The sequence below is a fragment of the Diadema setosum genome, chromosome 9, assembly GCF_964275005.1.
Source record: "Diadema setosum chromosome 9, eeDiaSeto1, whole genome shotgun sequence".
In the NCBI taxonomy this organism is placed as follows: domain Eukaryota; kingdom Metazoa; phylum Echinodermata; class Echinoidea; order Diadematoida; family Diadematidae; genus Diadema; species Diadema setosum.
In genome coordinates this window covers 30,344,650-30,371,649 of record NC_092693.1, presented here as the reverse complement: position 1 = coordinate 30,371,649, position 27,000 = coordinate 30,344,650, and the positions used below count along the sequence as shown (strand labels likewise).

General features: G+C 38.0%; 1 protein-coding gene across 1 annotated transcript in view; it reads right to left on the bottom strand.

The window, feature by feature from the left end:
- Positions 1-27,000, bottom strand: part of LOC140233293 (uncharacterized) — a 177,877-nt gene that overhangs the window by 46,074 nt on the left and 104,803 nt on the right. Inside the window, exons 45-55 of the mRNA XM_072313402.1 lie at positions 23,074-23,322; positions 20,523-20,771; positions 18,086-18,334; positions 16,697-16,945; positions 15,304-15,552; positions 9,869-10,117; positions 8,512-8,760; positions 5,366-5,614; positions 4,268-4,516; positions 1,513-2,337; positions 119-367 (exon numbers count right to left, since the gene is read on the bottom strand). Of these exons, the coding sequence (XP_072169503.1) occupies positions 119-367; positions 1,513-2,337; positions 4,268-4,516; positions 5,366-5,614; positions 8,512-8,760; positions 9,869-10,117; positions 15,304-15,552; positions 16,697-16,945; positions 18,086-18,334; positions 20,523-20,771; positions 23,074-23,322 (3,315 nt within the window). The remainder of the gene's footprint in view (positions 1-118; positions 368-1,512; positions 2,338-4,267; positions 4,517-5,365; positions 5,615-8,511; positions 8,761-9,868; positions 10,118-15,303; positions 15,553-16,696; positions 16,946-18,085; positions 18,335-20,522; positions 20,772-23,073; positions 23,323-27,000) is intronic.

Below are 27,000 nucleotides of genomic sequence, written 5' to 3'. Positions count from 1 at the left end.
AAACCACCTTCCCAATTACCTCCCCTCCCCCTCTCCCCCCAAATAAATAAGACAGCAAGAAAAGAACTTCAATGATGAGTGAATGGATGCCCAGAATGAGCAGCAAAGGATCCCATACCCTCCATGATGGTGACTGTGAAGGAACACTGAGCCGAGTTGCTAGAGGCGTCGGTGGCTGTATACGTCACCACCGTGTTCCCCACAGGGAACGTATCACCGGACGCAAAGTTGGAGGTCACAACCACATTGTTGGAAATATCGGTTACTGTTGGCTCCACCCAGGTGACAGTTATTCCAGCCGTGTTCCCCAGGAATGTAGTGTCCGTGATGCTGTTAGGGCAGACCAGTGTGGGCGGAATGGTGTCCACTGTGTGCAAACAATAATAACATTTTTTTTTTTCTTCAAACAGAAAAAGAAGTACCAGAGTATTTTTGCATTTCAGTGTGGTACTGTGGACATCAACATCACATATTTCTAGGTAGAAGTATGACTAAAATCTGAGAACAAAACATTGTTCAAGAGATTGCATCTTTACACTCTGAGATTCTGCAGTATACATATCAGTTTTCAGCTTTGGAGTCAAAAGGGGCCTGAGCTTTCGATCCTAGCAGAATCTTCGTCAGAGGCAAAATGACAAACATGCAGGGAAAGCAATCACATATAAGGACTTTACACAACAAGAACAGACAGGGACAAGCTGGGTACACAGAACAAAGAAACAAAGGAGAGGGAGGTCATGGGCAAGGAGCCCAACAGGTAAAAGGAGGGGGATTAAAGCAGGAGGGTGGACAGACAATAGGCAGAGGAGAGGGGACAGACAAAAGGCAGAGGGGGTCAGTGATGATCATGAGGATCAAGGAGGCAACCAATGAAGGAAAAGGATGAATAGGGAGGCAACATCAAAGAAGATAGGGAACACCAGAGGGATAAAGAAAGGGAAAGAGTGAAAAAAGCAACAGCAAGAGGAAGGGGGGGGGGGGGGGCTGAGCAAACAGTGAGCCCTGAAAGGTGTACCAGGAGGAGGCAACAAGGGGAAGAAATCAAACATATCAAAGTGTATACATATACACACACAGTAATAATAATGACAAAGAAATAACAGTAATGAAAAGAATATTGATAAAAGAAGTAAAATAAAGCACATATGAAAAACTGGGGGAGAGAAAACTGTATACATTGTAAGTACACAAAAAGCAGGCAAGGCAAGATAAGCACAAGTATGTGTAAACAAACAAAACCGTGTGTGTGTGTGTGTGTATAGGTAGAAAAGGCTGTATAAAAGAGACTCGGACTAGAGGAAGGAATCAATTGGGGAAAAAAGGGTCTGCAAATGGAAAAAGGCACAAAGAAAGAACAAAATGAAATTGAAAAATGAAAAATGAAAAAGCGAATAATAATGGTGATAATAATAATAATAATAAAAAAAAAATATATATATATATATATATATATATATATATTTTTTAGAGATATAAGAGGTGGTTAGTCATTTCCCTCCTGGATGTTGAGGCCATGGGGTTGGATGGTGTGAAGTCGTCTCATCCAGAGCTTCTCTCTGCTGGTTCTGACTGTGTCTGGACGAGTGCCTAAAGATTCAATGCCCTGTAGAGTCATATCAGTGATGGAATGATCGGGTAGATTGAAATGGTGGCCCACTGGAGTGTCGAGCTTGGCTGTGTTGACAGTAGATCTATGTCCGTAGAAGCGTCTTTTGAGTGTTGTCTTGGTTTCCCCAACATACTGGATTCTACAAATTCTGCAAGTGATGAGATACACGACATTAGTGGTGGTACAAGTGATGTTTCCCTTTGTGTGGTGAGAGAGGCCGGTAGAGTTGCTGGTGAAAGAGTCACTCTCATGGATGTGTATGCTACAAATGATGCACCTGCTGGCTGAACATTTGAATGTGCCATGCTGTAAAGGAGAAGAATTGTCAGTGAGGGAGGGTACTTCAGTACGGACGATGAGATCCTTGAGGTTGTGGGGGCGCCGGTACGCCAGGATGGGAGTATCTGGGACGGCCTGGGAGAGACGATCAGAGGTGTGAAGGATATGGTGATTATCACGAAGGATATTGTGGAGAGAGGGTAGATTGGGATGGAAAGTGGTCACGAGTGGTATTCTGTCAGTGGTGTCCTGCTTGTTGGTTTTCGGTTTGAGAACTTCAGATCTGGGGAGAGAACGAACTTTGTTGATGGCTTGTTGAACTCTCCTGGTACCGTAGCCCCTGGCTGCGAGATGTCTCTTCAGGTTCCTGGCATGGAAAGAAAACTCAGAATCCTCAGAGCAGATACGGCGAAGTCTGAGGGCTTGGCTGTAAGGGATAGAGAGAAGCTCTGGATGAGACGACTTCACACCATCCAACCCCATGGCCTCAACATCCAGGAGGGAAATGACTAACCACCTCTTATATCTCTAAAAAATATATATATATATATATATATATATTTTTTTTTTTTTTTATTATTATTATTATTATCACCATTATTATTCGCTTTTTCATTTTTCATTTTTCAATTTCATTTTGTTCTTTCTTTGTGCCTTTTTCCATTTGCAGACCCTTTTTTCCCCAATTGATTCCTTCCTCTAGTCCGAGTCTCTTTTATACAGCCTTTTCTACCTATACACACACACACACACACGGTTTTGTTTGTTTACACATACTTGTGCTTATCTTGCCTTGCCTGCTTTTTGTGTACTTACAATGTATACAGTTTTCTCTCCCCCAGTTTTTCATATGTGCTTTATTTTACTTCTTTTATCAATATTCTTTTCATTACTGTTATTTCTTTGTCATTATTATTACTGTGTGTGTATATGTATACACTTTGATATGTTTGATTTCTTCCCCTTGTTGCCTCCTCCTGGTACACCTTTCAGGGCTCACTGTTTGCTCAGCCCCCCCCCCCCCTTCCTCTTGCTGTTGCTTTTTTCACTCTTTCCCTTTCTTTATCCCTCTGGTGTTCCCTATCTTCTTTGATGTTGCCTCCCTATTCATCCTTTTCCTTCATTGGTTGCCTCCTTGATCCTCATGATCATCACTGACCCCCTCTGCCTTTTGTCTGTCCCCTCTCCTCTGCCTATTGTCTGTCCACCCTCCTGCTTTAATCCCCCTCCTTTTACCTGTTGGGCTCCTTGCCCATGACCTCCCTCTCCTTTGTTTCTTTGTTCTGTGTACCCAGCTTGTCCCTGTCTGTTCTTGTTGTGTAAAGTCCTTATATGTGATTGCTTTCCCTGCATGTTTGTCATTTTGCCTCTGACGAAGATTCTGCTAGGATCGAAAGCTCAGGCCCCTTTTGACTCCATTTTACTCCATTGGCTCGCCCTTATTGGATAAGCAGTTTTCAGCAGCTTTTTTTGCTACATTAGTTTTCAGCTTTGGTAGCATATTCTATGCGTGTGAAGCATCAGAAAGCTGGTTCTCTGATTCAATAATTGTGCCGTTTGACATTTCTTAAAAATCCTGCATCACAAACAAAATCGAGCAAACTTCTCATCAAAAAAGAGTACATGTCATATGCCATTATACATGCATGTATCTATCCAGAAAACTGTAATATTGACAATTAAACAAAATAACCATTTATGATAAATGTATATAACAAGATCTGTTTAAAAGTTGCTTGAATCACATTTGCACAAGTTTTGGCATGCAAGTCATAAAACAAAAATGCATTTCTCTTTATATCCCATGGACAATTCTGCATTAGTGGAGTAGTATGAACTAGAAGAACCCAAAATTTCACCATGTTTTATTCAACTCTTGTAAGAATTAATTTTCAATCAGTGTTTTCAATGCATTCACGTTTCGATCCTGGTAGCATACATGACATACACTTGGAAGAGTCAGTAGAAATATATTTCACTTCTTCATTTCTTTTTTTTTTTGTTGTATGAGCAATTATAATGGTGGGTTTAGACATTAACAACTTATAAAAACTAAAAAAGAAAATAAAATGAAGTAATGTTTTGTTTTCTTTCTTTTCCCTATCTACATATTTGCATACAACTTCTTGAGTTTGTGCAATGGAAGAAAATGACACCCCAGTAAAAACATAAATACAAACAAAAAAACCAAACACACACAAAAAAAGGCCCAACCTAGCGTGGTGACTGTTACCATAAACATAACTGATCATAACAAAGAATATAAAAGTCATGTAAATTTCTAACCTCAAATATAATATGATAGAGTACATGTGTATGAATATCACATGTAGTTTGAAGGTAATTCTGATAGATGAATGAACAACAGATGTACTTTACCTGTACCAACTGTAACTGTGAAGGTGCAGGAGGCAGTGTTTCCGCTGCCATCAACAAAAGTGTAGATCACGTCGGTTGTTCCTGGAGAAAATCTATCACCAGAATTACTGGTACGTGACTGGATATTGGCCACACCAGAATTATCAGTAGCAGTTGGCTCAATCCATGTCACTACGATGGATGATGTACCCAGCTCAATAGTTCTGGTTATATCTGCTGGACAAGTTGGCACTGGTGGTGTTGTATCAACTAAAAAGAGAGAAATGAAATAAGATCCATGATACAGTGTATTGGCAGAGGAGGTGGTGGTGACTGCCCTGCGGCCGGTGTGCTGCTGATGACCCATTGTCATTGGCGGAATTAACATCTTTCCGTTACTGAGTATTTAATCCTACTACATACATGTATGCTCTCTCTTATCAGTGACTTATCTATTTAAAAGTTGCTTGAATCACATTTGCACAAGTTTTGGCATGCAAGTCAGAAAACAAAAATGCATTTCTGTTTATATCCCATGGACAATTCTGCATTGGTGGAGTAGTATGAACTAGAAGAACCCAAGATTTCACCCTGTTTTATTCAACTCTTGTAAGAATTAATTTTCAATCAGTGTTTTCAATGCTTTCATGTTTCAATCCTGGTAGCATACATGACATACACATCTTGGAAGAGTCAATAGAAATATATTTCACTTCTTCATTTTTTTTAATTTTTTTTTTTGTATGAGCAATTATAATGGTGGGATTAAACATTTACAACTTATAAAAACTAAAAAAAAAAAAATGAGGTAATCTTTTGTTTTCTGTTTTTTCCCTATCTATACATTTGCATATAACTTCTTGAGTTTGTGCAATGGAAGAAAATGACATCCCAGTAAAAATATAAAAAACAAACAAAAAGACAAACTAACAAACAAACTAAAAGAGGCCCAACCTAGCATGGTGACTGTTACCATAAACATAACTGATCATAACACAGAATATAAAAGTCATGTAAATTTCTAACCTCAAATACAATATGATAGAGTACATGTGTATGAATATCACATGTAGTTTGAAGGTAATTCTGATAGATGAACGAACAACAGATGTACTTTACCTGTACCAACTGTAATTGTGAAGGTGCAGGAAGCAGTGTTTCCGCTGCCATCAACAAAAGTGTAGATCACATCAGTCGCTCCCGGAGAAAAACTATCACCAGAATTACTGGTACGTGACTGGATATTGGCCACACCAGAATTATCAGTAGCAGTTGGCTCGATCCATGTCACTACGATGGATGGTGTACCCAGCTCAATAGTTCTGGTTATATCTGCTGGACAAGTTGGTACTGGCGGTATGGTATCCTCTGAAAGAAGAAAAAATGAAATCTTATGATATCTCACCTGTTTTATATTACGTTTGTCTGGAATGAACCCTTGTAACTCTTGTAGACAAAACACCCAACATTTATCAGTGTTTACAAAGTACTTGCAACATAACCACACAATGCACACAATGTCTTGGCAATGTGTGATGATGGTTTCACATAATTGGCAAAATGATAAAATGACAGGCTTGTCACAAATGTATTGAATGTTCACTTTCATTGAACTAGGTATAATTGGATGAATAGCTACAGTACAGATGTATATTGTTTAAGGTGCAGGTGTTTGGGGATTTGAGGATTTTTACTTGACTTTGGACCCTTTGATAAGTTTCTGCATTAAGTAATTTTCAACGTATGGAGAAAAATTGTAATTGCAGTATTAAATAGTAAAATTTTAGCGTTTTAACCTGGCCTTTGTCCCTTGACCTTTGACCCTAAAATTCCCAAGGTAGAACTTGCATAGATAATTACTAAGTTTCATGATGATACCTTGAGTCACTTTCGAGATATGGTGGAAGAAGTGAAATTTAGAACTTTCACTTGACCTTTTGACCTTTTGGTAAGAAACTTCCAAGAGAATCTCTATTGGGTAAGACATGTATATATTCTGTTAAAAAAAAAAAATCCTGTAGGCATTGCATGAATAAGAGGGAAATACATGTAGTGAAAGTTAAAGGAGTTGACCTTGACCTTTGATCCCTGACCTTTGACCCATGACCCTAAATTCCATAATCACTGCCATTCAGTACATCCATATGTACTAAGTTCAATGAAGATACCTGAACCATTTGCATGATATGGAGAAAAAAGTGAAATTTTAATATTTTCACTTGACCCTTGACCTCATGACCCAAAACTCTCTCTGGAGAATCCTCATTTAGCAGTACACGTATACACTAAGTTTAAAGAAAATACCTTCAGGCGGTGCATAGATATGGGGGAAACAGTGAAATTTTGAGTATTTGACCTTGACCTTTTGACCTTGAGCATGTGCACCCAAAAGTTGATAGGCACAACTTCCCCCACTCATACATATACACGCCAAGTTTCATTAGGATACCTCAAACAGTTTTTTAGTTACGCTGTCCACAAAAATAGATTACGGATGGACGGACAACCCGAAAACATAATGCCTCCGGCGACACTTTGTGGTGGAGGCATAAAAAGTGTGTCCGATTTCATTGTTCATCTCTGAATGTGACACTCTTAGTGCTATTCTGATCACAAAGGGTAAAACTGCATATAATGGCATGCAATACTGACTTTCATCTTTGATTGTATGCTTTTCAGTACATTTTAACAATTTTGAGTTTTGCTTTAATAATAATTGCTTTTCATGAAGGCAATCTTAAGCATTTCCATGAAAACATATCAGATGTAACTAGAAATGTCGCTACAGCGACTGGTTATACCCCCGCCAAACAACATTTCATAAGCTTTGGTCAAAACAACATTTCATAAGCTTTGGTCAAAAAACTGAGGAAGTAGTTAAATCCGCAAGATCTTTCCTTGATCTTCTGCCATTAATATGCCGTTACCATGGCAACGTACTTTCGGGTACTGTCAAAAAATGCGTCTTGCACATCTACAACCAAAGGCACACATCTGTACCAAGTTTCATGGAAATTGGGCAAAAACTGAGGAAGTAGTTTGCAACACAAAATTTTCCATCATTTTGGCTCATAATATGTGAGCTGTTACCATGGCAACATACTTTTTGTCACTGTCAAGAAATGTGTCATGCTGACCTATATCCTAAGACAAACATTCAATATGAATTCCATGAGAATTGGAAGAACACTGATGAAGCAGTTTTGCCATGAAGCATTTTGCCCTATATTTTACCAATAACATGCCGTTACCATGGCAACGCACTTTTTGCCACTGCGGAAATATGTGTCTTGCACATTAACATATTCAGATGAACATCTGTACCTAATTTCATAAAAATTGATCAAAAACTGTGGGAGGAGTTCGCGACGCAAGATTTGTACCCATTTTTGCCCATAATATGCCGTTACCATGGCAACGTACTTTTGGGTACTGTCAAAAAATACATCTTGCACATCTACAACCCAAGGCACACATCTGTGCCAAGTTTTATGGGAATCGGTTGAAAACTGAGGAAGTAGTTCGCGACGCAAGATTTGCAACGGACCGACCGCCCGACCGACCGACCGCCCGACCGACCGCCCGACCGACCGTCCGCTGATTCCTATATACCCCCTTCAAACTTCGTTTGGCGGGGGTATAAATATCTTATTATGCACCTTTAGGCAAGTTTGATGTTGCACAGGCTGGAATCTTATTGCTTTTCAAAAGTAACATTTAGAGTGCATGAAAAATGTTAGACATCGATGAAATGAAGCATAAATGTTTGTGCAAAATCAAGTGCAAAGTATGTACATGTTATTATTACATATCTGGCATAAAGTACACGGTCAATCATTTCTGTCAGAGCAGGAACACTGCTGAATATTCATGAGTAATGAATAATCGATTCATCACATTGATGCACACTAGAATACTATGCCTGAACAAATTTACAATACACACTTTTGTACAGATTGGTAATGTATCTGTTGCAAATAAAATTTTGAAAATGAGGGCTGATTTCAAAAGTTGAAAAAGAGGCAGGAATATTCAGACTGCATGCACTTGAGAAACTCTATCCTACGGTTATCATTATATATATATATATATATATATATATATATATATATATATATATATATATATATATATATATATATATATATACACATAGTTTATTTCCAGGCAAAAGGAATGGCACTGAGAATGAGATTTTGGTTTGACATGAATAGAAACAGGTAATTTGATGTTAAAGCTTATTAGCAAAATTGATGAATACATACGTGTCAGTACTGTAACTGTGAAGGTGCAGGAAGCAGTGTTTCCGCTGCCATCAACAAAAGTGTAGATCACATCGGTTGCTCCCGGAGAAAAACTATCACCAGAATTACTGGTACGTGACTGGATATTGGCCACACCAGAAATATCAGTAGCAGTTGGCTCGATCCATGTCACTACGATGGATGTTGTACCCAGCTCAATAGTTCTGGTTATATCTGCTGGACAAGTTGGTACTGGCGGTATGGTATCCTCTGAAAGAAGAAAAAATGAAATCTTATGATATCTCACCTGTTTTATATAAAGTTTGTCTGGAATGAACCCTTGTAACTGCTGTAGACAAAACATCAACATTTATCAGTGTTTACAAAGCACTTGCAACATAACCACACAATGCATAGAAATGGCCTTGAATAATACCTGACAAATTTATACCAATGGAGACATGTACACACAAATGGGACATACTCATATGCAGTGTTCTAGTTTATATCCCCATTTCACAGAATTTTCTTATCTGCCACTCATCGGAAGCAAAGTTTGCTGCTTCCAGCCACCACATGCATCTCAACCGAAGTAGAGAAATATTTTGCTCCCTCTGTTAGTATTTCCTTATTATCAACATACAGTACATCTGTAATGGCACTTATCTGGCAAATGAAAAAAATGAATATGCTTTTCTGCCTGAGAAATAGAAAATGGAATGTTCTATAGCAAAATAGAAATGTCATTGTTGTGAGTGTATCTTCTCATGATGAATGTAAAGAATGCTTGTATTACTGTACATAATAGAATAGATACTGAAAAGCAGAGATAAAAAGTGTGCCTGACTTCATTATTTATCCCTGAAAGTTACACTTTCTTACTACTATTCTGATCACATAGAGTAAAACTGTCTATAGCAGTCACAGACCTACGGTTGTGTGCGCACAGAGCCGTAACCGAGCCGACAGCATGTTTTTCTGCTATAACCGTGCCAGTTTTTCAAGGGCAACGTTCAGTGATTGTCATCGCTGCATCATCACTCATTCAGTCATAATAATGCACTAGTGTAAAGCTTTCTTCACTGTACAAAAGTGCAACAACATGATAAACACCGGCATATTGCTCAATGCATGAAACACACGTGTGCACATATATATATACACATACATGTACAAAGTAAGTACAACTGTACACTGTACATTGTACTTATACGCTGTAGATGTATACAACATTGATGCATGTACATGTAGGCAATGCATACAAAAGTTGGATAACCTGTCTGTATCGGCCACCTGTCTATAATGGCCACTCTTTTCATCTTCCTTGGGTGCGTGGCCGCTATAGACAGGTTTGACTGTATAAGTCATGATAACATACGTGTCTGTACTGTAACTGTGAAGGTGCAGCTGCCAGTGTTTCCGCTACCATCAGCATAGACATATGTCACATCAGTTACTCCAACGTTGAAAGAATTTCCAGGAGAGTGGGTGGATGATTGAATAACTGCCACACCAGAGACATCAGTAGCAGTTGGCAGGTTCCATGTCACTGCAGTGGATGTTACACCCAGCTCAACAGTGCTGACTATATTCGGCGGACAAGTCACCACAGGTCCTATTGTATCCTCTGAAAGGAGACAATATATGAAACCAGTTATCTTTTCTGCTTTATACATGTATTACAATATAATCTAACATTGTATGCACATGCAAAGTACCATTTACATAGGGGCCATATCATCAGCACTTACAACTCAGGCATATCTGCAACTATTGATCAGGCATGTACCAATTTCATATTGAATCACACCTGACACATTTTACATGTACACAGCAAAGATAACATGTGACACTTTCGTCCCTGGGGTGATAAGACCTCCTATCTACAAAATGTCAAATGTTCAGGAGAGCAAAAAAATGAAAAAACTAGAAATGTCGCTATGGCGACTAGTATGCCTCCACCATAATGTATTATTCTCCTAATAGGTTATTTTGTAGTACATCTTGACAATGTGTGATGACAGTTTCATCTAATAATGTGTCGAGTGTTCACTTTCCTTGAACTAGGTTTAATTGACAATTGACAGATTCTGAAAGAGGAGACTCTAAGCTTTAAAATGATGTGTTGTATAACCAAGGAGGTTTTATACAATGGAGTTCCAACTGGCTGTGATTATTCAAACAGTTGTCAGATTTCTATTGATGTACAAAGGAATTCCACAGGTGCACTTGTGCCTTTGATGATTGATGTTCCTTGTCGCCGTCTTGCTCAGCATTCTGAAGATTAATTTTGAACGTTATCATAATTTTGGCCATATTTTGCTTATCTATTCATTAAATGAAATGAAATTTCAGTTAATGGTTAAGCATGTAAAACAAGACATTTCCGTCCAAAAATTTGCGCAAAAGTGTAAATCTGAGCTGTATCATGTGAAAATGTTTAAAACTGTACCATCCTGGAAAGCTGGTTTTATCACTTTTCCGCTTAGTTTCCACAAATGAAACTAATATGGAATAATCTTCAAGTATAATTCTCTATTGATAGATATATCAGATTAGTGCCCGCATATGCCCAGTACGAGTAATTTTCATCTTCATTTCAGCATTTTTTTACTCAATTTCTATTCGCACATCCTCATGTCTGTACCACCTACCTTTTATAAGAAGGGATAGCGAAAAGTAATTACCATCACAAAGAAATATCTTCCTTTTAGAGTGGCTAGTGATTAGGCAATGAGACACGAGTCAATTGTCTTCCTATCTGCACGGCAGATCCTGTTTTGCACATGCTTCAAATATTTTTGAGCGGCGGCTTCGAACATCTAGCAAAGGAAATAAGACGGCTGTGACTCCATTCTCTAGAACCTCCTTGGTATAACTCAATTCCAATGGACTCCCCTAACGTACATGTACCTAAATACTGGAAAGAAAGCACACACTTAATAGGAAATAAAAGTGTGAACTGAGAAAAGAGGCTCTGAAGTACATGGTCTATTCAAGAGCTTAATCTTTCACCAAGCTGCACTAGCTGTGAGATGAAAGGGACAAAACACAGGATGTCAACCACTGGAGCAACAACAATGAAGGGATTATCAGATTAAGCTGAAATTGAGCATGTTCTATTAACCCATTGAGGATAAGTCCCTAGTATACTCAGACAAGTGTCTATGGGAAATGCGTGTTGTAGGAAAATCAGCCTGTCCTCAACAGGTGAACACATTCTGTCCATGATTATTGCCACCTTTCAAAGCAGTAGCATTATCCTGTCTAAAGTTATTGGACTTGAAAGTGAAGAGTGTACAAAGGATTTCAAGAAATGTAAGGGGGCCTCTAATACAAACCTGATCATTCTACTTCCCCAAAAAAGGGGTTGTACAAAAACTGCTGAAAACACACTTTCCCATTCGTGTTATGATCTCAAACTAAAGAATAATGTAGAAGAAAGATAGCTCTTTTAGAAAATATGAACCAGAAATGTCGCTATGGTGACTGGTATGCCTCTGCCATAATGCATGACTCTCCTAATTATTATTATTATTAATGGTATCTTTTCAACAAATCATTGATCGCAGCCAGAGGCTGAATTACAAATGATTTTACAAAAGTGAAAAATAAACAAACACAGTATTACATAAATATACAAATGTAGAATTACAAAATCAAAATAACACGCAGGCTAACAACACTAATAGGTCCATAGTATACATGTATGTGGACAATGTGTGACTAGATTTTCACAAAATTGGCAAATTTAAAATGACATGTTTGTCACAAATGTGTTGAATGTTCACCTTCCTTGACCTACGTTTAATTGGATGAATAGGAGCGCAAGTATTTGGGGATTTAAGGACTTTAACATGACTTTTTGACCCTTTCATAAGTTCATGCATGGAGTAATTTTCAAGGTATTCAGAAAAAGTGCAATTTCTGTATTGAATAGTAAATTGTTACCATTTTCATCTGGCCTTTGACCCTAAAATTCATAAGAGAATCACTGTCAGGCAGAACATGCCTAAATATGTAGGGGAGAGCGGGGAGTAGTGGGACATAATTTCAAGTTTGCCGATTTTCTTCTTATATCTTTTTATAGAAGAGATGATTACATTTCCTTTCGGGCTTCCATGAAGGTTCATATGGTAGGTTACATAAAGAGCCATAAGCTGGGGGTGGCACTGTTCTCAATTTTCAGCAGTTAATGAAAGGAAACAAGGCAAAGGCCATAATGTGTCTCGCCCATTTGCGTACAAGAAATTGTACGCGAAAGGGATATAACAGATAAAAAAGAGATATAAAAGGGTAAAAATTTATGGCAAAAAAGAAACGCGCCATGAAAACTTAACATTGGGCCCTTACAGTTCGTTGACCCCTGCCTGTGACCTTTGACCTTGTGGTGACCATCCACTTACTAAGGGACATCTACCATCCAAGTTTGGTCACAAACGGACCTATGGATCAAAAGTTATGACCCATAATAGAAACGTGCCATAAAAACTTAACATTGGGCTCTAAAAGTTTATTGACCCATGCTTGTTTATACCATTGACCTTGTGGTGACCATCCACTCCCCAAGGGACATCTACCATCCAAATTTAGTCACAAATGGAGTTATGGATCAAAAGTTATGACCCATAATAGAAACGCGCCATAAAAACTTAACATTGGGCTCTAAAAGTTCATTGACCCCTGCCTGTGAGCCTTGACCTTGAGGTGACCTTCATATATGGTAAAATGTGAAACTTTGTATGACCCCTCTTCCCTCGAAGTTTGATTGCAATTGAAGCCCAGAGTAAAGAGTTATTTAAGTTTTTGTAGCGTTACGGACAGACGACGGACCGACGACGGACCGACAGACGCCGCAGGCGATCCCTTAGTCTCCCCGCACCTCCGGTGGGCTCGACAAAAACCTTATTTTGGGGGAGAAGTTGACCCACACGTGGGTAAAGTGGGACAACGGCAAGGGACAAATGGGACGATGGGGGTAAAGTGGGACATCCTATAGAAATGTCAAAGTTGGAAGACGTAATGAAACATTGGTAATGAAAACAGTCAAACATGCTTTAAAATGATCTTTATTTCAACAAAACAAGTTTGAACATGTTTGAAAATCTGAACTGCTTTTGTTTCCTGAACAAATTATGCCCAGTAGTTAATAAATATAAACTTAGGGCTGCTGTATCTCCAATATCTTTATTGGTCTTTGCATTTTCTTTTCAGAGTACATCAACTGTGAATTTGGGTAATAAATATTGCTTGATTCAACTTTCATCTTAAAGGGGCATTCCAGACGATTTTCATAATTTCACATCATGTAGTACATGAATCAACAGCTCCATGTGTAGATTTGTGGAATTCATTGTGGTCCTTGAGCAGAGAAAAAATACTTTGAAAAAACCTTAAACAAATTACACTGAACAATGATGATATAGGAGCCTCACATATTTCAGAAATGTAGCAGTGTAATTCCCATTACAATACTGCCAGTTTGCAAGTTCACATGTGGATAATGTATGCATGCCTTCTTCTTTTGTTCTGCTTCCTTGAGCCCCAACTTGTGCATTCCTTTAGTGAGGCTGTCATGTCATCATCCTTGTTCATAGTGATTTGTTATGAATTTTGAAAACATTCTTTTTCCTCATCCCAATCACTATAAATTCTGAAACTCTGTACCCGGTATAACCAATTTATAGTTGTTCATATGTAAAAGTCTGAAAATCATCTGGAGGTCTCCTTTAATATGTCTGTTTGTTTTGAATGAATTCCAAATACATGTACATGTAATGGTATTATGAGGGACAAATGGGACACGTTGTCCCAACTGTCCCTCACATGATATATACATAAATATGTAGGACTACTCAGTAACCATGCAGGCATTTGTCAAAAACAAGTTATAGGTCCTATTAGTTGCATATTAATAAGGCTCACCACCAGCTTAAATTGTACCCTTGAAATCATGAAATCAAAGACAACAGGTTAATCAACCCGATTTAAAAAAAAAAATATCATATTTTGGGGAAATTTTCAATAGCAATTCATACTTACTTAGAATTTGCCGAACTGAATGGCTTTCTTAGTGTGATGTACGGTTGCTAGGGGCTTATTGTAGATATAAGCCAATCGCTGATTGGTTGAACAGTTTTTGATTCAGAGAACGTGTCCCACTTGACCCGCGTCCCAACTCACCCCGCTCTCCCCTACTAAGTTTCAAGATAACTTGAACCACTTCAAGGATATGGAGGAAGAAGTAAAGTTCAGCACTTTTACTTGATCTTTATCCCTCCAGGATATACTCTCATACCAAGTTTGATGTAAAACCACCACAAGGTTCTTGAGATATCGACAAAAACAAAACGGGACGGACGTACGTACGGACGGACGGACGACCCGAAAACATAACTTTCTTACTGCTATTCTGATCACATAGAGTAAAACTGTCTGCAGCAGTCACAGACCTACTGTTCAGTGATTGTCATCGCTGCATCATCACTCATTCAGTCATAATAATGCACTAGTGTAAAGCTTTCTTCACTGTACAAAAGTGCAACAACATGATAAACACCGGCATATTGCTCAATGCATGAAACACACGTGCATATATGTATATACACATACATGTACAAAGTAAGTACAACTGTACATTGTACTTATACGCTGTAGATGTATACGACATTGATGCATGTACATGTAGGCAATGCATACAAAAGTTGGATAACCTGTCTGTAGCGGCCACCTGTCTATAGTGGCCACTCTTTTCGTCTTCCTTGGGTGTGGCCGCTATAGACAGGTTTGACTGTATAAGCCATGTTAACATACGTGTCTGTACTGTAACTGTGAAGGTGCAGCTGCCAGTGTTTCCGCTACCATCAGCATAGACATATGTCACATCAGTTACTCCAACGTTGAAAGTACTTCCAGGGTTATGGGTGGATGATTGAATAACAGCCACACCAGAGACATCAGTAGCAGTTGGCAGGTTCCATGTCACTGCAGTGGATGTTACACCCAGCTCAACAGTGCTGACAATATTCGGTGGACAAGTCACCACAGGTCCTGTTGTATCCTCTGAAAGGAGACAATATATGAAACCAGTTATCTTTTCTGCTTTATATTACAATATAATCTAACATTATATGCACATGCAAAGTACCATTTACATAGGGGCCATGTCATCAGCACTTACAACTATGGCATATCTGCAACTATTGACCAGGCATGTACCAATTTCATATTGAATCACACCTGGCACATTTCACATGTACACAGCAAAGATGACATGTGACACTTTCGTTCATGGGGCGATAAGACCTCCTATCTACAAAATGTCAAATGTTCAGGAGTGCAAAAAACAAAAAACAAAACTAGAAATGTCGCTATGGCGACTGGTATGCCTCCACCATAATGTATTATTCTCCTAATAGGTTATTTTGTAGTACATCTTGACAATGTGTGATGACAGTTTCATCTAATAATGTGTCGAGTGTTCAGTTTCCTTGAACTAGGGTTTAATTGACAATTGACAGATTCTGAAAGAGGAGACTCTAAGCTATAAACGATGTGTTGTATAACTCAATTCAAATGTACTCCCCTAATGTACATGTACCTAAATACTGGAAAGAAAGCACACACTTTGGAAATAAAAGTGTGAACTGAGAAAAGAGGCTCTGAAGTACAGGGTCTATTCACGAACTTGATTTTTTACCAAGCTGCACTAGCTGTGAGATGAAAGGGACAAAACACAGGATGTCAACCACTGGAGCAACAACAATGAAGGGATTATCAGATTAAGCTGAAATTGAGCATGTTCTATTAACCCGTTGAGGACGAGTCCCGAGTATACTTAGGCAAGTACCTATGGGAAATGTGTGTTGTATTCATCACTCATTCAGTCATAATAATGCACTAGTGTAAAGCTTTCTTCACTGTACAAAAGTGCAACAACATGATAAACACCGGCATATTGCTCAATGCATGAAACACACGTGTGCATATATGTATATACACATACATGTACAAAGTAAGTACAACTGTACATTGTACTTATACGCTGTAGATGTATACAACATTGATGCATGTACATGTAGGCAATGCATACACAAGTTGGATAACCTGTCTGTAGCGGCCACCTGTCTATAATGGCCACTCTTTTCGTCTTCCTTGGGTGTGGCCGCTATAGACAGGTTTGACTGTATAAGTCATGATAACATACGTGTCTGTACTGTAACTGTGAAGGTGCAGCTGCCAGTGTTTCCGCTACCATCAGCATAGACATATGTCACATCACTTACTCCAACGTTGAAAGTACTTCCAGGGTTATGGGTGGATGATTGAAAAACGGTTACACCAGAGACATCAGTAGCAGTTGGCAGGTTCCATGTCACTGCAGTGGATGTTACACCCAGCTCAACAGTGCTGACTATATTCGGTGGACAAGTCACCACAGGGCCTGTTGTATCCTCTGAAAGGAGACAATATATGAAACCAGTTATCTTTCCTGCTTTATATTACAATATAATCTAACATTATATGCACATGCAAAGTACCATTTACATAGGGGCCATGTCATCAGCACTTACGACTTAGGCATATCTGCAACTATTGACCAGGCATGTACCAATTTCATATTGAATCACACCTGACACATTTCACATGTACACAGCAAAGATGACATGTGACACTTTCTTTCATGGGGCGATAAGACCTCCTATCTACAAAATGTCAAATGTTCAGGAGTGAAAAAAAAAACAAACCTAGAAATGTCGCTATGGCGACTAGTATGCCTCCACCATAATGTATTATTCTCCTAATAGGTTATTTTGTAGTACATCTTGACAATGTGTGATGACAGTTTCATCTAATAATGTGTCGAGTGTTCACTTTCCTTGAACTAGGGTTTAATTGACAATTGACAGATTCTGAAAGAGGAGACTCTAAGCTATGAATAATGTGTTGTATAACTGAATTCAAATGGACTCCCCTAATGTACATGTACCTAAATACTGGAAAGAAAGCACACACTTTGGAAATAAAAGTGTGAACTGAGAAAAGAGGCTCTGAAGTACAGGGTCTATTCACGAACTTGATTTTTTACCAAGCTGCACTAGCTGTGAGATGAAAGGGACAAAAGACAGGATGTCAACCACTGGAGCAACAACAATGATGGGATTATCAGATTAAGCTGAAATTGAGCATGTTCTATTAACCCGTTGAGGACGAGTCCCGAGTATACTTAGGCAAGTACCTATGGGAAATGTGTGTTGTATTCATCACTCATTCAGTCATAATAATGCACTAGTGTAAAGCTTTCTTCACTGTACAAAAGTGCAACAACATGATAAACACCGGCATATTGCTCAATGCATGAAACACACGTGTGCATATATGTATATACACATACATGTACAAAGTAAGTACAACTGTACATTGTACTTATACGCTGTAGATGTATACAACATTGATGCATGTACATGTAGGCAATGCATACACAAGTTGGATAACCTGTCTGTAGCGGCTACCTGTCTATAATGGCCACTCTTTTCGTCTTCCTTGGGTGTGGCCGCTATAGACAGGTTTGACTGTATAAGTCATGATAACATACGTGTCTGTACTGTAACTGTGAAGGTGCAGCTGCCAGTGTTTCCGCTACCATCAGCATAGACATATGTCACATCAGTTACTCCAACGTTGAAAGTACTTCCAGGGTTATGGGTGGATGATTGAATAACTGCCACACCAGATGCATCAGTAGCAGTTGGCAGGTTCCATGTCACTGCAGTGGATGTTACACCCAGCTCAACAGTGCTGACTATATTTGGTGGACAAGTCACCACAGGTCCTATTGTATCCTCTGAAAGGAGACAATATATGAAATCAGTTATCTTTCCTGCTGTATATTACAATATAATCTAACATTATATGCACATGCAAAGTACCATTTACATAGGGGCCATATCATTAGCACTTACGACTTAGGCATATCTGCAACTATTGACCAGGCATGTACCAATTTCATATTGAATCACACCTGACACATTTTACATGTACACAGCAAAGATGACACGTGACATTTTCGTCACAAAACAAACAAACAAACAAAAACAAACATTCAGGGAAAAATTACCAAAACCGCTTATGAGATTCCCCGAAAGTTCTGCCCACAGTTATTCCCGTCGAAACGGGGAGATACTATTGACTCTATGACTTTAATATTAATTCCCCATGCTCTTGCATCCATGGAGGCACCTGAGGAAATCCACGGCTGGTCTCAAGGCCTCACATCTTTTTTCATTCATATTTCTTTTCCCAAGTTATCAGAGAAAAATGAAATATTTTCGTCTTCATTTGCTCCCTCCTTTTTGTTTTTAATCACCAAAACTTGGTTTGATATATCATAGAACCATCTGTTTGTCTGCTTCAGAATATACATCATCATTATTATTATGATATTATCATTCTTATTATTGTTATTATTGTTATTGTTATTATTATTATTGTTGTTATTTGGGGAGGGGAATCATAGTCACTAGGTATTATAAGTGTTAGGCACCCGTGGGAATCCATGGGTCACAGGGCTTTGTATTTTTTCTATAATATTTCATCCACCACATTATGACAGAAGAAATACACACAGAATATTTTTGTCTTCATTTGCACCCTCATTTCAGTTTCCATCATCAAAACTTGGTTTGATGGATCTAAAACCACCCGTTCATCTCATTGATACTGTTTATTGTTTTTATTATCATTATTATTTGTGGGAGGGGAGATCATATTTATTAGGTTTTTTTTTAATGATTACATTATTATTATTATTATTATTATTATTATTATTATTATTATTATTATTATTATTATTATTATGATTATTATTATTATCATCATCATTATTATTATTGTTATTATCATTATTATTATCATCATCATCATTATTATATTATCATTATAATCATCATTATTATTTGGGGAGGGGAGATCATAGTCATTAGGTTTAATAAGTAGGCACAGGTGGGAATCCATGGGTCTGAGGGCCTCATATTTTTTCTTTAATATTTTTTTTCCCACGTTATGGCAGAGAAAAGAATATTTTTGTCTTCATTTGCTCCCTCCTTTTCATTTTTATCACCAAAACTTAGTTTGATGGACCATAGAACCACCCATTTTATTTCTACTTGTAAAGCAAAGTTTCCCCCACATGCGCACATGTCTTATGAATATTCATGCTGCTTCCAACCACCGCATACCTCAACCGAAGTAGAGAAATATTTTGCTCCCTCTGTTAGTATTTCCTTATTATCAACATACAGTACATCTGTAAATGGCACTTAACTGGAAAAAAAAATGAATATGCATTTCTGCCTGAGAAATAGATAATGGAATGTTCTATGGGAAAATAGAAATGTCATTGTGTGAGTGTACTTCCTACGTACAATTTTGTATGATGAATATAAAGAGTGCTTGTACTACTCTATATAATAGATACTGAAAAGCTGAAAAAAAAAAGTGTGCCTGACTTCATTATTTATCCCTGAAAGTTACACTTTCTTACTGCTATTCTGATCACATAGAGTAAAACTGTCTATATAGCAGTCACAGACCTATGGTTGTGTGCGCACAGAGCCGTAACCGAGCCGACAGCATGTTTTTCTGCTATAACCGTGCCAGTTTTTCAAGGGCAACGTTCAGTGATTGTCATCGCTGCATTCATCACTCATTCAGTCATAATAATGCACTAGTATAAAGCTTTCTTCACCGTACAAAAGTGCAACAACATGATAAACACCGGCATATTGCTCAATGCATGAAACACACGTGTGCATATATGTATATACACATACATGTACAAAGTAAGTACAACTGTACATTGTACTTATACGCTGTAGATGTATACAATATTGATGCATGTACATGTAGGCAATGCATACAAAAGTTGGATAACCTGTCTGTAGTGGCCACCTGTCTATAATGGCCACTCTTTTTGTCTTCCTTGGGTGTGGCCGCTATAGACAGGTTTGACTGTATAAGTCATGATAACATACGTGTCTGTACTGTAACTGTGAAGGTGCAGCTGCCAGTGTTTCCGCTACCATCAGCATAGACATATGTCACATCAGTTACTCCAACGTTGAAAGTACTTCCAGGGTTATGGGTGGATGATTGAATAACTGCCACACCAGATGCATCAGTAGCAGTTGGCAGGTTCCATGTCACTGCAGTGGATGTTACACCCAGCTCAACAGTGCTGACTATATTCGGTGGACAAGTCACCACAGGTCCTATTGTATCCTCTGAAAGGAGACAATATATGAAACCGGTTATCTTTCCTGCTGTATATTACAATATAATCTAACATTATATGCACATGCAAAGTACCATTTACATAGGGGCCATATCATTAGCACTTACGACTTAGGCATATCTGCAACTATTGACCAGGCATGTACCAATTTCATATTGAATCACACCTGACACATTTTACATGTACACAGCAAAGATGACACGTGACATTTTCGTCACAAAACAAACAAACAAACAAAAACAAACATTCAGGGAAAAATTACCAAAACCGCTTACGAGATTCCCCGAAAGTTCTGCCCACAGTTATTCCCGTCGAAAAGGGGAGATACTATTGACTCTATGACTTTAATATTAATTCCCCATGCTCTTGCATCCATGGAGGCACCTGAGGAAATCCACGGCTGGTCTCAAGGCCTCACATCTTTTTTCATTCATATTTCTTTTCCCAAGTTATCAGAGAAAAATGAAATATTTTCGTCTTCATTTGCTCCCTCCTTTTTGTTTTTAATCACCAAAACTTGGTTTGATATATCATAGAACCATCTGTTTGTCTGCTTCAGAATATACATCATCATTATTATCATGATATTATCATTCTTATTATTGTTATTATTGTTATTGTTATTATTATTATTGTTGTTATTTGGGGAGGGGGAATCATAGTCATTAGGTATTATAAGTGTTAGGCACCCGTGGGAATCCATGGGTCACAGGGCTTTGTATTTTTTCTATAATATTTCATCCACCACATTATGACAGAAGAAATACACACAGAATATTTTTGTCTTCATTTGCTCCCTCATTTCAGTTTCCATCATCAAAACTTGGTTTGATGGATCTAAAACCACCCGTTCATCTCATTGATACTGTTTATTGTTTTTATTATCATTATTATTTGTGGGAGGGGAGATCATATTTATTAGTTTTTTTTTTTAATGATTACATTATTATTATTATTATTATTATTATTATTAATATTATTATTATTATTATTATTATTATTATTATTATTATTATTATTATTATTATTATTATTATTATTATTATTATTATTATTATTATTATTATTATTATTATTATTATTATCATCATCATTATTATTATTGTTATTATCATTATTATTATTATTATTATTATTATTATTATCATCATCATTATTATTATTGTTATTATCATTATTATTATCATCATCATCGTTATTATATTATCATTATAATCATCATTATTATTTGGGGAGGGGAGATCATAGTCATTAGGTTTAATAAGTAGGCACAGGTGGGAATCCATGGGTCTGAGGGCCTCATATTTTTTCTTTAATATTTCTTTTCCCACGTTATGGCAGAGAAAAGAATATTTTTGTCTTCATTTGCTCCCTCCTTTTCATTTTTATCACCAAAACTTAGTTTGATGGACCATAGAACCACCCATTTTATTTCTACTTGTAAAGCAAAGTTTTCCCCCACATGCGCACATGTCTTATGAATATTCATGCTGCTTCCAACCACCGCATACCTCAACCGAAGTAGAGAAATATTTTGCTCCCTCTGTTAGTATTTCCTTATTATCAACATACAGTACATCTGTAAATGGCACTTAACTGGAAAAAAAAATGAATATGCATTTCTGCCTGAGAAATAGATAATGGAATGTTCTATGGGAAAATAGAAATGTCATTGTGTGAGTGTACTTCCTACGTATGATGAATATAAAGAGTGCTTGTACTACTCTATATAATAGATACTGAAAAGCTGAAAAAAAAAGTGTGCCTGACTTCATTATTTATCCCTGAAAGTTACACTTTCTTACTGCTATTCTGATCACATAGAGTAAAACTGTCTATAGCAGTCACAGACCTATGGTTGTGTGCGCACAGAGCCGTAACCGAGCCGACAGCATGTTTTTCTGCTATAACCGTGCCAGTTTTTCAAGGGCAACGTTCAGTGATTGTCATCGCTGCATTTATCACTCATTCAGTCATAATAATGCACTGGTGTAAGGCTTTCTTCAATGGACAAAAGTGCAACAACATGATAAACACCGGCATATTGCTCAATGCATGAAACACACGTGTGCATATGTATATACACATACATGTACAAAGTAAGTACAACTGTACATTGTACTTATACGCTGTAGATGTATACAATATTGATGCATGTACATGTAGGCAATGCATACAAAAGTTGGATAACCTGTCTGTAGTGGCCACCTGTCTATAATGGCCACTCTTTTTGTCTTCCTTGGGTGTGGCCGCTATAGACAGGTTTGACTGTATAAGTCATGATAACATACGTGTCTGTACTGTAACTGTGAAGGTGCAGCTGCCAGTGTTTCCGCTACCATCAGCATAGACATATGTCACATCAGTTACTCCAACATTGAAAGTACTTCCAGGGTTATGGGTGGATGATTGAATAACAGCCACACCAGAGACATCAGTAGCAGTTGGCAGGTTCCATGTCACTGCAGTGGATGTTACACCCAGCTCGACAGTGCTGACTATATTCGGTGGACAAGTCACCACAGGTCCTGTTGTATCCTCTGAAAGGAGACAATATATGAAACCAGTTATCTTTCCTGCTGTATATTACAATATAATCTAACATTATATGCACTTGCAAAGTACCATTTACATAGGGGCCGATGTCATCAGCACTTACGACTTAGGCATATCTGCAACTATTGACCAGGCATGTACCAATTTCATTCAATCACACCTGACACATTTCACATGTACACAGCAAAGATGACACGTGACACTTTCGTCTCTGGGGCGATAAGACCTCGTATCTACAAAATGTCAAATGTTCAAGAGAGCAAAAAAATAAAAAACTGAAAATGTTGCTATGTGTCTGGTATGCCTCCGCCATAATGTATGATTCTCCTAATAGGTTTGTAGTACATCTTGACAATGTGTGATGACAGTTTCATCTAATAATGTGTCGAGTGTTTACTTTCCTTGAACTAGGGTTTAATTGACAATCTTGACAATGTGTGACGACATTTTCATCTAATAATGTGTCGAGTGTTCACTTTCCTTGAACTACGGTTTAATTGGATGAATGACTACATTTTCTAAGAGATCATGCATTTGGGGATCAGAGGACTTATACTTGAATTTTGACCCTTTTATAAGTCTATGCACTAATTTGTAAGGTACAGAGAAAAAGTGTAATTCATGTATTAAATAGGAAGTTGTTAGCATTTTGACCTGGCCTTTAACACTTGATCTTTGACCCTATGACCTTAAAATTCCAAAGAGAATCACTGTCAGGCAGAACATGCATAAATATTAGTGTCGTGATGATACCTTGAGCCACTTCTAAGATATGGAGGAAGAAGTGAAATTAAGCACTTTCACTTGACAACTGACCTTTTGACCTCTGACCTTTTTGGCCAAAAACTTCCCAGAGGAGCTCTATTGGGTAATACATGTATTCACCAAGTTTCAAGAAAAATCCTGCAGGCATTGCATAAATATGATTGAAAAAGTGAAATCTAGGGAGTTGACCTTCACTATTTGACCCCCTGATCTTTGACCTCATCACCCCAAAATTTCCTAGATAATCACTGCCAGTCAGGACATGCATATGTACTGTGTTCCATGAAGATACCTTGAACCATTAATGAGATATGGAGAAAAAAGTTAAATTTCATCATTTTCACTTGACCTTTGATCTTTGAACTTTGACCTCATGACCCAAAACTCTCACTAGAGAATCCTCATTTGGGTAATACATGTATACACTAAGTTTCCAGAAAATACTTTCAGGAATGGCATAGATATGGGGGAAATAGTGAAATTTTGAGCATTTGACCTTGACCTTTGACTTTGAGCATCTGCACCCAAATAGTTAATAGGCACAACTTTACCCCCTAATACATATACATTGTACCTGCCAAGTTTCATCAGGATACCTCAAATGATTGTTGAGTTATGCTGTCCACAAAATTGATTACAGACAGACGGATGGAAGGATGGACAACCCGAAAACATAATGCCTCCGGCAACACTTCGCTGTGGAGGCATAAAAAAATATGGCAGTCATAGCACTTTATTAGATGGGATGGCCTTTCCTTTGACATGCCTTGATGACTTCATTTTGGGGGATTACACAGCTAGAGGATTATTATAATGTTATGGGCATTCCATTATTTTTTCTTATTCATTTATTTATTTTTTTTGTGTGTGGGTTGGGGGGGGGGGACAAATGGAAAATGACTCTTTATGCTTTTATGATTTCCCAAATGAAAAGGTCAGCTCAACTCATATCCACCGGTTGTGTAATGCAGTCTAAAGGTGCATAGTCCCGGTAGTGAAGAGGGCGCTGTTGATGATACTGCCGATCACCGTTCGCATTGATACAAAGATTACCGAAGTTGAGCTGTCATCAAGAGTCAAGTGCAAAGGTGTTGCTATGTAACGTTGCCTTCGATATCTTCTCTGTGCATCGCGCAGTCTGTAGTAATGCCAGGGTGCGTGCATACGTGCTTTTATTATGGCATCACAAAAGAAGTTTGCTAAAGCTGTAATCCGACTCAACCGAATCATGAGCCGAACTGTGATCGGACCACTAACTACAGTGAATCGGACTTCTTCGGACTCGCGGAAGTGGGCCACAGCGTAAGCGCCAAAGAGGAGTCGATAGCATAGGTCTCTATAGGAAACTTGCACTGTGCGCCCGCGTATGCATTTGACTAAAACACCGGGACCATGCACCTTTAAAGTCTGTTAATAGTCTGCTGCTGGTGGCTATTTCACGTATGTTCACTAAACTGTGCCATGCCAAATTCAAGGTGATGTCACTAACACTTACGAAAACAAAACTTCGGAAAACTATATATCAATTGAAAGAGAAAGAAATGGTCTTTCAGATAAGATGTAAATCAGTGTCATATGTCATTAGTTTTTTGATATCATATGATTTTAATATTTTCATATGATTTACAGATTTACATATTAATAATCACATTGCTCATTTAAAGAAACCACTAATGAAAGATTTCCATAGCCTTTATGCAGGAAAACAACTATCAATTTTGAAATCTTCATAATGTAAGCTTTCCGACGGTATATAACTCAATATGGTTTAATGGTTAACAATATGAAGAAATAGTAAATAATAACTCAAAGATCTGCACTCTGCAGACTAATGTGCATGGTATATAAACTCATAGACTCTATGGGTCGAGCTATGGTAAAGTAGGCCTATACATTGTTCGATCTCACATACTGTAAAAGTGGATATTTTCGCGCGACTAATTTTTCGCGCTTGGCCGAGTAAGAAGAGTTTCACATGTTTTTAATTCCGCGGAATCAAGACATCATGCACAGGAACATATGGCTAGCAAGAATATTTGTGTGCTATTATTTTCGTGCTAGTTTCTGGTTGCGCGAAATGCGCGAAAATTTCAACACCGCGAAAATTTCCACTTTTACAGTAGATGTAGACCTATTCTGTCAGCAGCCTACTGTAAACCTCTGAAGTGAATACAAATCCAAATGAAATCAATAACAGGAAGTGATGCAAAGGAATGTGGGACATCAGGTCAGAGTTTACAGGCTATAATGAGCTATATTATGACATCAACATCCAAGCCATTTCTGCTACGGATTATCCCGTAGACTGGCGTTAACAGCATTTGGGCGAAGTATGGGATATCCAGTAGATCGGCAGATAAAGTCAGTTTGTGTATTAAGAAAGAGCTGAACACAATGGGTCTCTTTTAAACTGAGACTGATTCAACCTCAAAATACAGAACTCATACGGGCTTACAATTCATCTACCACCATGTGATATTATTTGCATTATCACCATGAGGTGAATATAGTTCTTGGACAATCCCGCACTGGTGCTATTGAATCAACTGAAAGAACACAAAATAAGACTTAACCTGTCTTTCTTGTTAAAAAGTACATCACATTCTGACAAGTGCCTTAGTTTGTAGATCTACTTCCAAGCTGTAGCATATGTTTCACTGTGAAAAAAGAGACTTTGAATTGAGAATGTATATTATAGAAATAGCGCATGGCATGGAGTGCGCTATAGAAATAGCGCACGGCATGGAGTGCATCTGAAGAAACCGAGTGTCCACTGCACTTACATTGTCGCACAACGGAACAAGTGCGCTATTTCTTTTATAGAATAGCGATTTTTGATGAATAAACCCCCCCTCCCCCCCCCCAAAAAAAAATAGAAACAGCATTATATGAATGAT